The 16,436-nt window shown below is 33.6% G+C and overlaps 1 protein-coding gene across 2 annotated transcripts in view; it reads left to right on the plus strand.

Moving 5' to 3' along the window:
• BRD1 (bromodomain containing 1) overlaps positions 1-16,436 on the plus strand; it is a 50,752-nt gene that overhangs the window by 20,975 nt on the left and 13,341 nt on the right. For both annotated transcript variants that reach the window (XM_026053806.1, XM_026053807.1), the window contains exons 5-7: positions 66-378; positions 1,238-1,498; positions 4,501-4,989. In XM_026053806.1, coding sequence (XP_025909591.1) covers positions 66-378; positions 1,238-1,498; positions 4,501-4,989 — 1,063 coding nt within the window. The remainder of the gene's footprint in view (positions 1-65; positions 379-1,237; positions 1,499-4,500; positions 4,990-16,436) is intronic.

Below are 16,436 nucleotides of genomic sequence, written 5' to 3' on the forward strand. Positions count from 1 at the left end.
TTTATCTTTAATAAAATGATTTGAATACATTTTTACATATTGTTGCTTTAAATATTCATTCAAAGGTTCCAGATTATTTGGATCATATTAAACATCCTATGGATTTCTCTACCATGAGAAAACGGTTAGATGCTCAAGGCTATAAAAACCTCAGCGAATTTGAAGAAGACTTCAATCTTATCATAGATAACTGTATGAAGTACAATGCAAAAGATACAATATTCTATAGAGCTGCAGTGCGGTTAAGAGATCAAGGAGGAGTTGTTCTCAGGCAAGCTAGGCGAGATGCTGAAGGGATCGGTTATAATAATGAAACTGGAATGCACTTACCTGAGCGGCCTAAACTTGAGTCACCCCAGCCCTTCTCGTGGGAAGAAGGTAAGATGTTTTTGGAACTTTAGGAAGTTATGTCTTTTATTAAATACAGTCTCTACATACCTTTCACATGTTTGAAATAATGAACAAATCAAGATTTGTTCAGTTTTCTGATGAAAAATGTGTATTTTTTCCTAATACAAGCTGTATTTTTGATGATTCAGTTGATTCTCTTCTGTCATTAGAACACACTTCTAAAAAACACATGCCTTCTCTACTAAGTTTTTAACTTAGAGTAAATTTAAAATTTAAATTTAAAAAGTGCATCTAAAAATGGATTTTAAATTTTGAATGCTTTCTTTTCCATAATTGTATATGCCCATAAGTCATAGGCTGCTATTGTGTGTAAAAATAAGCACATACTTAAATTGTCTATTCACTCAGGAATTTAATGTTTGAAAATAGCTCTAGCTTGCTTCTACATTTAAAAGAATGCAAGTTTGTGAGACTGAGAATTAAAAAGTCATCTTTTGTCTTAAAAACACAGAAATTCAAGGTATATGCCAGTGAAGGAGAGATAATGTACTTTGTTTATGACCATAATCTTATCCTGCTCTTTAAATAGAAGCAAACATGTTAAGATGTCTTCCTTCACACCTAAAAATTCTTTGCTCCTCTACATAGTTTTCTCAAACAGCACTTTAATCAAAAAGAATTCTAGTAATATCACATAGGAGTTCCTCACCGGTGACAGTGAAGGTGTAAAAACTGGAGTCAAACTAGCTTTTTTGCAATTGTTTAATTCCAGAAAGTGGTGGGGTGGGGTGTTTTTTTTTTTTTTTTTTTTTTTTTTTGATTGGTATAGTTGTTAATAGTCTGCTAAAAATTAACACATTTTCAATTTTACATATTTTGACTTCAGTGGATAGATTACTGAATCCAGCAAACAGAGTGCATATGTCCTTGGAAGAACAGCTGAGAGAGCTGTTAGAAAAGCTTGATCTCACCTGTGCAATGAAATCCAGTGGGTCAAGGAGCAAAAGAGCAAAGCTGTTAAAGAAAGAAATCGGCGTTATCCGGAACAAACTAAGTCAGCAACACAACCAGGCTCCTCAAATAGAATCAGGTATTGGAAGTTTTGAAGAAGAAAATGCAGCATTAGAACAAGAAGGAGAAGAAGAAGGTAAGATTTTAAACTGTATTTCAGTACTGCTGTGGACTTCTTCAGTCAGAAGCTCTGATCATTTTCTAAAATTTATTTCTTATACTAGTAATTCACGTTTTTTTAAATGGCCATTTAGTGCTTGTTTTCATTTAATATTTTAAGATTGTCATTTTTAAAATCGATATCCTCTCCCCAAATAGCAGGGATTAAAAGACAATAATTAAAATTAAAATAGAAACAGTATCAGAGTGGAAATGGATTTGGAAATCTCAATGCTCTTGATACTTTTGGAAATCCAAAATGCTGAAATGAGTGTAGGGGTCAGGTGAGTTTAAGTCAAATGCACTGACTCCAGCTGTCCTGCTGATGCCCCTCTTGCTCCTTAAAATAATGGGCTCAGATCCTTATCTGCCTCTTAGTATTTGCCAACCAATTTTAATGAGAGGAAAACAAGAAAGAGTTGATTGTAGGTTACAGTTGAATGTTGTGTTGGCTTTTTGCCTTGAAGTCAGTTACTGATGTCTTTATTACTCCTCCTTAAATGACACATGTTATGAACAGTTTGTTCATGTGTTTCATTCTGTTCTTAAGTTATGTCATTACTTAATTTTCTTGAGGTAGAGGCATGTTACATCTTGACTAACTGTCAGATGAAGGAGGAAAAGACAGAAGGGAAAGTGGAAGCATAGTTAAAAGCACTAGTTTGAGTAGAGGAGTTTGATGCTATCAAATCTTTGGAAAATTGAACTGAATACAATCCCTGTCTTCAATAGCAGTTCATTCATCAGCTTGATGTTTAATTCTTAGTGTGATTAAGAGAATGTGTATTTCAAATCTGTAACTTGCTTGATATTTGAGTGACGTGGTAGAAAAACTGTAACTGATGCAGCATCTAACTTATCCATTGTGTTTTTAGGTGCTAATTATTCTTAAAATGTTTCATGAAGTTCAGGATTTGTTGGGGAGGGAATCACCCCCCCCTCCCTTTGTTCTTCCTTCTTGTAATGATGTTGCTGAACATACAGTTATTTAGGGATATAATTTTTGGAAGATAATAAATATACTACTTTTTTGTTAATTCTAGCCTAACATTTTTATGACAGCCTTTTATTGCTAATAGCCAGTAAAACTTCGAAGTACTTAATTTGAGAAAATATAATAAAAAGCATTATCTACAGTTGATTGGCATTATGGTCTAGTTGAGAAGAGTAAATGTTAATTCAGATTTAGGTTCTTCAGTGGAGTGTGATTGGAAGAGGAAAGGAACAAGCTACTGAAAAAAGTAGTCAGTAGAATCATCTGATGAGAATGTGAATCTTTACATGAGGCAGCTTTTAGAATTGTTATGAATTGCCCTTTGTAATTCTGTTTTGAATTTCTAATCATTTGATAAATTGTGTCTTAAGCTCCTGTGGCATGTGGCACCAAAATAACTCTTTGAACTTAGTCTTGTAGTGTCAAAATAGTTTCTAAGGGCTTTCTGTGCTTAAATCTTTCTGCGAGTCTTTGAAAAGATTTTTTTTTTTTAATCTTTAGAAATGAATTTGAAAATTCATTGTAAGAAAATTAAAATTAAAAGTTAAAAGAACAGACCATTCTTAGAACTTTTTTTAAAATGCTGCTTCAAATATGTTTAACTGCCTATGGATCTCATTCTTAAGGTCATCTTAAAATACTATTTACCATTTCTAGTTCTTGTATACTTTTAAAGAATGTGAATGTTGTCACACTTTATTTTAACAGTATATGTTATTAATATGAATTATTTCATAGAAATTTTATACAGTTGGAGCAGTCTTTCTGATATGCACAAGATACGGATTTCAAAATATGCATTGTGGAGCCCAAATCAAAACAATACATATATGATTTTTAATTTGTTGCTGATAGAGGGTTTAAACCCTTAGTGTTTCATAATTTTTATTTAGATGACATAAAATTAACAAATATTTTGTTTGACAGCATAAATGTTTCTATTGGATACATTGTTCTTACACAGCTAATGTAGAATATGCATCTTTTTTCTCCTTACTCATATCTTAAGAGTCTTCCTGTTAAAACTAAAGAGTTTTACTGTCTGTGTACATTTCTGTTGATAACTTTGGGTTAGAAAGTTATTTTACTTTTATTTGGGAATACTCTGAGAGTAGAATGTTGGGTTTTTGTGTGTTTTTCCTCATCACTTGGGGTGGAAAGCCAAAATTAGCTCTGTACATTCCTAGTTGCATCTCCATTGCATTTTCCCAGCATGGAGCTGTTGAAATTAACTGGGAAAAGATTGTGTAAAAGAAGGGGAAGGAATGAAAAATTGGTAGAGGGTGGTTTTTCTGACTTCTCCTGTCAATTCTGCAAAGTGTATTTGCTAAATAGTGCCTAGTAAAGCAGCAAAACTTTGTGTGTGTTTTTTTTTGTTAAATTAAACTGTTATCCACAATGCTATTCACAATTGTAAAGCAGTTCTGTGAAACTTGCATGTCTGTAAATTTTATAACACACACTAGTACAGACTAATAGAACAGGTGAGAATTACAGCTCTTTTAAATGATTACTTGATAAAATTTGCCTCAGGCAGGTAAGCTGATTATACAAGATTGTAAAATCATAGTTATAGTTTATCAGTTAGTAGTAGATTGTAGTTTATCAAAAATGTTGCTCTAAATGTGGTGTAGCTACATTTAACAGAAATCCTACACCACTCCAATTTTTGGTTTAAAAAAAAGGTTTGTTAGATGTAGTTATGAAATTAACATTACTGCATGAGAGAGAAAAAATATTTATCCAGGTGTAAACTGTTAACACACCAAATAAACGCCTACTTTTCATCCGTGTTACATTCCCAGTGTAAAAGTAGGAACTACTAACTAGGACAGGTTGTTACTAGGCAAGGTTTGTTTTTAAAATGTTATGCTTTGTTTCCAAACAACAAGTTATTTGGTGGGCTGCACATTTATAGTGAGTTTTATAATAGACTTTCTAACTATGAGTTTTCAAAAATCACACTCTATTTATAATTTTTTCAGGAGATAAATCTCCCCCTAAACTTGAACCATCAGATGCATTACCTCTTCCTTCAAACTTGGAGACTAATTCAGAACCACCAACCCTCAAACCAGTAGAACTCAATCCAGAGCAGAGTAAGCTTTACAAAAGAGTAAAATTTGATAATGAATTATATAGTACTTCCATTCAGAAAGAAATAAATGGACACACTCCAGAACACTTACTTGACAGTAATCTCAATGAGTCGACTGTTTCTGCTGTAGCTGAGTCATCAACTGATGTAAACAGACGTACATCCATTCTCTTCTGCAAATCGAAAAGTATAAGCCCCCAAAAGTCTGCAAAGAACACTGAAACCCAGCCAACTTCTCCACAGCTAGGGACCAAAACCTTTTTGTCTGTAGTCCTTCCAAGGTTGGAGACACTTCTGCACCCAAGGAAAAGATCAAGGAGTGCATGTGGAGATACTGAGGTTGATGATGAGTCCCCTGTAAAGCGCCTGGACACAGGTAAATGTTATACAATTTGTTTCAATGGATACATCTTGAGAGATAGCATACCTGTTAATTTTTGACCTACATGTAATTGTTAATCTTCAGTTAAGCAAGTTTTTGTTGCAGCTGAATGAGCATGTACAGCTGTTTGGTTACTGTAGGAAAGTTACCAATTTATCGTTAAGTTGGCTCTTACAGTTGGGCTTAAAGTAAACTAAGTTTTACCATTTCACAGATTTCATTTTAGTAGCTAACTCCTCAGGTTACCTCAGTGTGGTGTTTTGTTTGCATTTTTCAGTTATTTTGTTTCCTTTTGTTGCATCCTATAGAAAAGGTAAATGAGCTTGTCTTTTTGGAAATTTCCTGATGAATTACAAAGCAACCTCATATATGGTGCCAAAACTAGGAAACTGTGGAATGGCATGGAAAAATACATTCTCTGTGAACAACTTTATTTGGCTGTAATGTGACTGCATGCATATTCTAAGATTGTACAACTGATAACTATGTGAGATGCTGTGTATACTTGCACATTATATGGCAATGTTAAAATCCCAAAGTGTAATGGTATTTCTTCTGATTCTCAAGTTTGTGAACTTTGCTTATTTGAAGTTGAAGAGTCTATGATTTTAATGAGGCTTCTTCAAACGATTATGCTAATTGTAATTCTTCAAACAAAGAATGCTAATTTTGATGGTGCAGTCCAGTTGAGAAACTAACTACACCTTTTCTTCACGAACTGTAGTTGTATTTGGAAAAAAAAAAGGAATAAAACACTATTTGAGGAAGAATAGCAACATCAGGACATTTCTAAAGTGCATTTCTTTGTTGTTTTTTATGATGTTACAACTTCTATTACCTTTTAAAAAAGCGTTCTGTTTCTTTGGTAACCCATCTGCTGGTACAAATATAGCCTGTAATTTTTATGCTTTTGAATGAAAGCCCTCAATTTAATGACAGAACTATTTATTGTGAAGATGTGTTCTGAAAGGTGTTGGGGTAAAGGTGTTTGAGGGAGGAGAAAAGGGAGGGAAGTTGTTCATCTATTTTCCCCCATTCCCAATCTGAATTCCTGTTCGAAAAGGGGTAGAAAGAGCCCCTGTGTCTGATCTGATACATTAGGAAAGCACATGTTCTCAGCAGAAATTATAAGAATGTTTTTAATGAAAAACTTGCCTAATTCTTAATAAATAAATCAATAAATCAGAATTTTGCACCTTTTCTCCTTATGGTATAAATGTATGTGGGACACATAATGCTTTATTATTTTTTAATGCATAATCTCTCCTAGATGTAATGCATTTCTCATTTCAGAATGTTTATACATATCACGTAAAAAGGAAAGAAAAAACAAATCAATTATTTTTTGTTGCTAAAATGATTAGTGTAGCTTCTTTTTCTACTAGAAGTAGTTCTAATGCGTAGGAGCATCTGTGTTGTCTAGTGTTTTGTTTTACTTTAGAAGAGACTAAATCTGCTAAAGGAATTTAGTCAAGCTGAACTTATCCAGAAGTTTGAATCTCTCCCTTTTTCACTTTAGTTTTTTAAATATGTATATAAGATATGTGTTCATTAAACCTTACTTGTGTGTTTCTGTTTGCAATCAGAAATTTTGCTTTCATATTGAAAACTTTATGCGTTGTTTTCAAATTTGTGTCATCCTATGAATTTTAACATTTTATTATTGCTTAGCTATTTAGAGCTATGGTTTGGCAGGAGTTGGTTCTGTTTGCCCAACCCTCAAATTCTTTACAAGATGTAAACCCCACTGAATTATTTCAGTTTTGTTTATACGAACTGTAGTAAATTCATGCAGATATTTATGCTCAGTTTAAAAAGATGAGATATATACGGTAAACTAATACTCCCCTCTCCTCTTGCCTATTTGGATGTTTATCATGAAATTGTATTCTCGTGATATTGTTTTCTCTCATCTTATTCAGTCTTCTGAAAATAACACATTTATAATGTCACTTAATGTTACTCCTAAGAAAGAAGTTTGAAACACTTACCTAATCTAGCTCTGTAAAGCCATACTTAGTTCATACTTACTTCAAACTTTTGTTTCACTGTTCTCCTTAACTACCTTTGATTTTGCCCTTTTGAATTACTTACAAGGTGAGTAGTATTGCTGATTTAGTATCCAGAAAGATAAAGGATCTGTTGATCTGGTACTTTGATGGATAAGGTGTTTCAGATATTGTTGATTGTTGTTTTCCATATAGAAGTTAATTATTCAAATGCTAATTTTCATCAGAAATAGGTGATTATGGAAAACGACAATTTATCGTTCTGAAATTTCAATTTATACACGTCTTTCCTTTATACATGAAACCTAACAAAAAATATACAGCAGTAGTGCAATATACCTTAAATTTTTATTCCATAATGCTCTGCCAGGTCCCTGTCCCTTACGTAGCACATCTTTCTCATAGTTGCTATGTGGAAATGTAGATTGCACAGAAGAGAGAAGTGTGTACAAGTTTCCCATACATACTTACTGCATATTTTTCTGTTAACTTAAAAAAACAAAAAATAGAGTGCTTTTTTTTTTTAAATTTATTTCTTGCTTAAGAAATCCTGGATAGATAATAATTAAGTGGATGATTATTCTTTAAGTTGAAAATGTCACATCTAAACTGAGATGAGATTTGTGACCATTGCAGAATGTATATCATGTACTTTCCTTTTTTCTTGTTGTTGGAAACCTGCATCCTTTCAATCAGATTAATAACTTAAAATTAATTGGTGCAATTGTTAGAGGAAAAATCAAGGTGATCGATTGATAGAAGATAGATTTTTGGTGACTGTTAACAGGTGCACCTTTTGAGTATTTTGGAAATTTGTTCTGAATCTAATTTACCATTTCATGTTTTTTTCTCATTTTATCAGTTACCTTTTAGCCTTTTACAATTTAGGAAAGAAGTTCAGATGCTGTTAGTACTCTATCTTCTAGGCAGGAATGAAGTATTTAAAATTTGCTCTCATTAAGTGATGTTCAGTTATCATAAAATTCAGATCTTAAATGGTGATTAATGCATTACAATGCAATTGTTTTTTCACTATTACTTAGCTAAGCAACGGTGATGAAATATTTCACTGGAAGGTACTATTTGCTCAGTATTCTCGCTACCAACTGCATAGTTTTTTTCAGGACACTGAAACAGGTGTCAAGAAATAATTAAACCGTGTATCACTAAATTACAGCATTTAACGTGGTTAAAAAAAAGCACTCTGGTGTCTAAATTTATAATTTCCTAATACATACTTTGCATATGGGTATCAGTACATGACAAATCTAATTATATCTTGTTAAAACAATTAATAAATGTTGATCTGATTTTGTTTCAGTCTTTACATGATAAAGTGCTTGATAGCAGTGAAGGGGGGGATGCAGGCTGCCTATATATGAACTCCACTTAGAGCTGATACAATGTTATCTTGTAAAGAGGATAGCTTTTGCTCAATTTTATTTGGTGTTGTAAGGATAGGGGTTCCCTTTTCAGGCAAGACTGAATTTGAGGTATTTCTTGGATTCTTTAACATATGATTTCTAATAAGTCTTTGGAGTCTTTTTGGAGCAAAGGCCAACCAGATTAAAAGTCAAATGGACTTCTACGAAGTGAAAGAAAAATAAAAAAGAAAAACTTGCATTTTTAAGAACATAATTTATATCCTTTGTGTAAATCACAACTCAGCCCAGTTAAATAGTAAAAATTATTGAAGTCCTGTTAGTATGGATAAGAAAAATACTGAATACCCATTTTCATACATAATATCCCATATCTTGATGAAATCAACTGATTAAGTCCTCATGCTTTTAATTAAACTATTCTTTTTGTTTTCTTTTAGAGTTTTTTAAGATGCATACTGATTGCTTCCTGCAAAATCTGATGTGAAATTTAGATAGTAAGCATGTAGTGAAGACCAAAATTGTCAACTGCATTTCTCCAGGAAGTTTCAAAACACAAACATTTAAAATGATTTTGCAAACTGAAATGAAGCCTGGGAGTTTGTGAGTGCTTGAGATGAGTTGTCCCTTGGTTGTTAAATGAGTCAGTTGAGAGATATGGGGGCTACAGCAGCTCATCTGCCTGTAAGTACAGAGCCCAAGAAAGCAGGAAAGATGCCATTTTGGAGCTGGAATGCTATCAAAATTTCCCAGGGAATGGAGGCTTATGTATCTTTTAACTGTTTTTGACAAACTGACATTTTTTGTGTGCGAGTGCTTTATCTTTAGAGGGTTATTTTAAAGTGCTGTTTCTTAGCACCCAACTTGCAAAAGCCGTATTTTCTATTATCATCATAACTGAATGCTTTTATAGTAGTAAAATATTTCCAGATAATCTGTCTTTTTTTTTTTTTTTTCTTTTTCTGTTGGTGCTGTAAGAATTGTGGATGTTTTTACAGAATTTCACCATTTCATGTTTTTGGACTGCATAGCGCCTATTTTGGGGTGCTCTCTTTTGACTTTGTAAAAAACAGAATATTCTTCTAAGATTCATCTGTGGCAGTTAATACTAATGAATTTTTCTGTGTGGTGCAGATGGTCAGAGAAGTCAGAGATCAGAGAATTACTGCATTCTATTTTTTTTCTGAAGGTGTGTTTAAAGAAAAAAATTAAACTTAGTGAAATTGGAAATCCACATTATACTTATGGATTGAGGGCACGCTTGCCTTGATTTTGGGACCGAGTACAGACGATATAGATTCTAACTCATGGAATTCTTCATGCTAAAGTCACTCATATCAGGTGCATAAAGTACCTGAATTGATCAGATTATGATTGTGTTTGGTCTGTTCAGATTTGCTTAAAGGTGTTTTCCCCCTCAGTTTCCCCCATCATAAACATGTGACTGTTAAGCCCCTCAGTAGCCTCAAGCAAAACCACAATTATTGTGGCATTCCTTCTTCAAAAGTCTACATGGGGATAGTTCCCACATTGTGATTGACTAGGATATGAATGTTTCCTGTTTTTCTAGATGAGAACAGATAATGTAGTTAGATGCCCAGAGAGATAGATGTAAGATCCAAGAAAAAATATGGAGCACAATACTGTTCTTCCAGTATTTCAAACTTCAGGATTACTCCTGAAGTCAGACAGTGAATTGTTTTATTTTCATCCTTTTCCTATGCAATATTTTATATTCACCTGAGGTATATTAAAAAGAAAAGGAGAGGAAAAAAAAAAAAGGTTGGCGTGGGAAAGAGACTAATTCATAAACCCATGAATGTTACATTTTTCAGAAAGAGTTATATTACAGCAATTTGAAAGGCAGTTTTCACATCTGATTTGAAAAGATCTGTGTTACAGTTCCAGTTGTAACCAAAAAAATATATATATATTTTAAATACACACACTTAAGAAGTAAATATGAGTGCTTTAGATTGCTTTTTAGTACGTACCCGTTTTTATTCTTTTACGTAAATCTCTTTACTTCTAACATTTGTTTTGGCTTCTTGCTGTCCCTGGAACAGTTACTGGCCCTAGGAGACAGACTGTCAGGTATTTACTTAGTTGAGAATTTTGAGCTGCAGAGTGGAGAACTGGCAGCCTGATACCGTTCCTGCTAATTCTCTCTTGTAGTAGTGCAAGTGCAACATACTTTCTGCTTCAACGTCACTATAAAATAGTAGTGTTTCTCTTTATATCCTACAGCATATATTTAGACCACTGCTGTACTCAAATACAGATGAGAGCCCTAGGATAAAATGTATTTTTAGCCTATGAGGTATTTATATATTTCAGTTTTCTTACTGTGTAGCTCTTGGATACAGATGAAAACATGTTGTTTTTTTAATAGTCTTTTACTTGAAATTTAATTCATGCCTTCCACCCAAAAGAAATAAAATCTTTTTCTTTTTTTTTTTTTTTAAATGGAGTTATTTTTATGCAAAGCCTAGTTCCACAAATAGCTGTATTAGTATAAATAGTGGGGACGAACCCTAACCTAACTGTACAAGTTTGCAGTAATACTAGAAAGCCAGATGTGGGAAAAAAAAAGCTTATAAATATGTATTATTTATAAATTTTGTTTATATTATTTATACTTTTTATATGTAAAAAGACAAAACCTTTGTCACCAGTAATCAATTTGTCAGTCAATAGTTTGTTAATTATTGTAGAAGAAATGTAGTTTTTCTTTTTTGTTTAAAGAAAAGGGAAAAAAATCTTATAGTTGACTTGTAACTCACAGATCTCCTGCTATCTCTATGGTGCTTTTTCAGGTAACTTCTCATTAATTGTAATAAAAACATCACTAGGTTTATAAAGTTCATCATGTTGCATCAGGGATGAATCTTTTGGTCACAAACTGTTCAATTTACAGTGAATACTCCTGTCATTTCCCTTTCAGAGAGGGGCTCAGCTCTCCAAAATTTGTCCTTGTTGTATTCCAGATAGAGTTACGTTTATCTTTTCTTGGTTAATGTATGCCACAAAGAAAGGGGCAACCTGGTTACCTGTTCCCATAGTTTTTTTCCTTGGGAAGAAAGAGATGAAATTTTCTTTTATTTTTTTCCCCTCTCTCTCCAAGAAAGAGAGAAGACCTGGATAAGAGCTCTTAAGAAAAACTATATTTAAGACAATTTTATTATAATTACATTATAAATCCAATATCTCTTTGCATGTTTTTGCAACAACCTCTCCCTCCCACAAGCCCCTCACCCCTGAAAAAAGGACCCTCTAGCATTTACGTGTAGAAATATTCTCAGAAGAGGAAATACTGTCTGTTCATGTTTCTATGTATTGGAAAGCAGAAGCAGTATTGTTGCCAATAAGAAGGTGTTGGTAAGTTTTGCTCCTTGGAGTAAATGGTATGTTGAAATCTGGACATAATGTCTTGAAAAGCATTGTGACTCTAGCAAGGTGAACAACTTTCTTTTGAACTGCTGCAGCAGTATTGTGCCTTCATGAAACTGTCACTGTTTATATCTTGGAAAAAAAAGTCTTTCTGTATTGTCATTAGTGGTAAAAAATATTAATCCTTCATTTACGATATAGTTTCAGATTTTTCTTGTTGTTTTGACAGAGCAAGCTTTTCTGAAATCAGGAGTTCCTTATTGATTTATAAGCTTTAGCTATGTGCTTCATTACATAATCTCTTTGTTTCTGTATTTTTTTTTCTCCCTCCTTAAACCAAAAATCTTCCATATTCATTTAGATAAGGGCATCCTGCCATTATGGAGTGCTGGACTTAATTGCTCTACAAAAACAGAGCTTGAAAATGCTTTTTACAGAGTTGGAGGAGAGAGTGATTAAAGTTTCTGCTGAGGCAGTACTGTAAGCAAAATTAAGAATTTGAAGAAAAGGTAATGAATATCCTGAAGATTCCTTTCTGAGAAGGAAAATTTGCTACGAAATAGTTTGTGATAGTCAGACAGGGTAAAAATGTGTTTGGGCTGTGCTTTTCCTGCTATGAGAATATTTATTGTTGACTTTTATAAAAACTGGAACTGCATTTTCTTTTTCCTGGAGTATTTGTGGTGGTCTTTAATTATAATGTTGATGCAATGACTGCTAATGACACTCTCTAAATAACAGTAATATCTCCTATTGATAAATCAGGAAAAAAATAGTTGTTATTCCTTTACATTTTTTAAAATACAGAAGGCAGTTACTGTTTAGTCATGTGTTCTTGACTTATCAACTTAATATCTTTTTACAGGGAATTGTACTCTTCAGATTACCCTCGAAGTGAAATCAGTTTTGCTCTATTTTCTTTTTTTTTTTTTTTGCTAGAACACAAAGGGACCTGTTGCAATAAATAATGTTTAAGAAAAAATACAAGCAGCAATTTGGTAGAAAGGATACCTTGTACCTTAAAAGAATTACTCTCAAGCAAATGTTTTAAATGTTTTATTAACTGAGTAAGAAACATAATTATCTTGTGTTTCAGAACTTAATGGATATGACAATATTAAGTAGTTGAGCTATGAATTTTTAGTTGAGCTGTGTTGCAATTTTTGTTTTCATGGTAACTGCTACTCACTGGTTTGTTTTAAAGATATCCCACAGAATGGTAAAATTAACTGCTCTGTTGAATGAGTCATGTAGCATTATGTGTTTTGAGTATGTATGATGAATGAAGGCTTGGTTGTTGACAGGGAGAACTAGTAAACCTTTGAAATTAACATATTTCAAACCCTTGAAATTAACATCTCAAACGTATGAGATTAACATAGCAGCATTCTGCTTTTAAAATGAACCAGTTTATTGTCCACAAAAATGAGGTGCTGGGTTCGTGTATGCCCTGCTCAGCAGAAAAGCAACTTGGCTCATGTCCAGTAGTCCAGCATAATTACCTGCAATTCTGTAAATGAAGGAACAGGAGTTTTAATGAGCCTGCCATTAGAAGTGGTGGTGAGCAATATAGTTCCCCTCCCACAATTTAGAATTTTCTTTCTTCCCATTTTATTCAAGTTCCCTAATCAGGTTAACAGAGGGTTAATTCTGTATTCAAAAAATCTTATTCTTTTTCTGTCTGTTGACTTTTATGATTTAAGGTTTTTAACCCATTCACAAATTAAAAATAGTTTTGAGTGGCATATCTGGTAGAGAATTCCATATTCCCTCTTGTGGATATTTTCAATTGGGATGTTTTTAATTGATAGCTCTCTCACATCTTTCCTGTTGTAGCATCCAGGCATAATTTCTCCTGAAGGAAATGATAACTGATACAAAGGAATATATATTTTACCTAATTTAGAAATAAGTAATAGTTACAAAGAAGTTGCTTTGATTTGTTGGTAAACACAACTCCTCCATTGTCATTTCCTAGCCTGAGCTCTTGAGCCCAACTGTCCTAACATAGTAGCTCCCGTCTCCCACTTCCATTCTCTTCTCCTTCCTTTTATCTTTTGCTTCCTCTCTTCTCCCTTTTTATTTTCCTCTAAATCTGTTAAAATATGGTTGTCACTCTGAAATTACTTCAAAACCGCATTTCATTGGAGAAATGGAGACTAAATACTATTAAAATACATATTTTCTGTTGCACATAGAAGTGTTGAGTCTTGACAGAAGAAAGCATACTGTAGATTGATACTCTTAGGCAGCACTGAACATGAAGAGTTTAAGGCTGAACTGCATATTTATATAATTCCTATTTTTTGGATTTAATCAAAGTTGAGTTGGTGTTTAATAGCCCTTGATTATCTTCACTTGAAGACTCATCAAGAACAGGCAGGCTGATTGCCTGAGCCTTGAAACATGTATTGTCTTTTTATGTCCTATTGTTGAAGTTGGGAGGGTAGTGTTAGAATTGCAAGCACAACTTGTAAATTACAGGTGTTAAGTTTTAATAGATGATAAAATTTAGTTCAATGTTATATTCTCTTAAAGAATACATATCTTCTACTTATTCAGGTGCAGTGTAAATTAGCATAAAAGGCCGTCCCACAAGCACTGGGTCATTTTTAATAAATCACCAGGAGTTTTTACCTGCCTATATGAAATTCCTCTCAAGATGGGCAAAAGTCCCGAAAGCTTAGGTCAAAAATTCAGCTGTACAGCAACTAATGCAAGATGCTGCAGTTTACTGAATTGTCCTGCTTGGCGTATGAAGAGCAGTGGAGCTCTGGCAAACCCTTCAGCTTTCAGTGTTCTTTCAGCTGTCAACTCCAGTTTCTGCTTGCTTTTTGATAATGAGGCAGAAATTAAGAAGTGTTCTATTAGAAATAAAAGGTAAATAAATGGCTTGTTACCTTCCCAATAGAACATGATTTCTGGATGTACTCACAAAGACTTAGAAGTATACCTGCGTATCTTTTTCTTTATTTTTTCCCCCCCTTGGATACAATGCCCAGCAATGATATTCCCCAAGTAATGGGGAATATTTATATTCAAAGCAAATAATGTTTTGGCAAAAGCTCTGCATATAATTTAAGGGAAAAAAAAGTTACAGGAGATCAAAAAGTAAAGAGGTCTGCCTGAGCAGGTTCTCTTGGGCAGCTGTGAAAGACTGCAAGGCTCTAGGTTTTTGATAAAAGGTATTGATAGTGAATTCTCATGCTTTTTCAAGATTTAGAGCAGGAAGAAAAATAAGTGTATTCATTCAAGTTCTTATCACCTCTTTCAAATGTTCATTTAGATCAGCATTCAATAGATAAGAGGATAGAAGTTCTTAAATGGGAAATACGTATTTATCCTGAGATGCCTTTATTATTTGTGTCACTTCATAATTGAAGAAAAAAGATCCCTTTTGATTTTAAGTAGCCTGTGCCAAGGTACACTAGAAGTAAACAATCCTAAATATTAATGGCTCCCTATGGTCACTATATTTTTGATCCTGAATTGATAGATCCCTTGATCTGTATGCAGTTCAAGCACCTAAGTGACTGTAAAATACAAGACTCTGTGTGCATTGATCATAAATCATACAAACTAGAGTTGACTGAATTCATATCCTAAACTTGTTTTTGAATTACTCAAGCTTTTTGTGTGTACTTTTGATGGCATGTACTGTATTATCCAGTCATCAGTCACTTCTGTACCATTAGAACAGTTCTGTTTTCTGGAAAACAGTTCAAAAATTTTATGAAACTTTTATGCTTAAATGTTCTCTATTTTTTTTCCCTCATGTTTGTCTGGAATGTTTTCAAATTCTTCCACCAGCATTTTCTCCCAGATGTATATTTTAAAATGTCTTGAGCAATGATTGTGCTCCTACTATTGTACAGACCACCAGACAATCCTGGTCTTGGGAACCAATCCTGGTCTTGGGGACCAGTCCTGGTCTTGGGAAAGCTGCAGTTACAGATGTTCATGATTTTTCCTTTCTGTTGAACGCTTCGCATTTAGCTGCTGTAGTAGATTCTTTTGAGGAGATGGGGAGACTTCTCATTCATAGTTTTAAAATGATGCCAGTAGATTTATAACTAATCCATAACAACTCCGTTGAAAGAATTCAAAGTTTGACTCTTCTGTAAGCCACCAAACTGTATTCATTAAATGATACCTACTTTTCCAAACATGAAAATTTCTTGTTCAGGATCTTGAAAGCTGCTGCACTTTAGCATATAGGCATCAGCACTGTGCACATCATGGACTTGCATCGAGCTTTCTTAGCTCTCTTTGAACATTTGGTCAGGATCAAGGTTTTGGCAATTTTTGTCAACCTCATATCCAAAGTTACTCTCTATCCCAACTTTGTCATCTCCAGATTATAAGTAACTGGCTCCTGTGTTGTCTGCATACTGTAAAGACTGTTTCGAGAATCAGTAAACTCAAGTATGCTCAAGTATTTATCAGTGTATTCTGAAAGAAGGGTTATTCCTGCTGTTCTTAATACACTTCAGAATTTACTGCTGGAAAGAGACGTTCCTAGAGTTACTGTGAGGAAGAGTAAGTAAGGAAGGAAGACATTCCTTCCTTTCTCTAAGAAAGAACTTTGTGGATGCCTTCCTTCTGTTGCAGTTTGCAATTTTTTCAAGGTTTGCATGCTTAAGATTTCTGATTATTAAGA

This window comes from Nothoprocta perdicaria, unplaced genomic scaffold (assembly GCF_003342845.1).
Source record: "Nothoprocta perdicaria isolate Ctin4 unplaced genomic scaffold, notPer1 scaffold_119, whole genome shotgun sequence".
In the NCBI taxonomy this organism is placed as follows: Eukaryota; Metazoa; Chordata; class Aves; order Tinamiformes; family Tinamidae; genus Nothoprocta; species Nothoprocta perdicaria.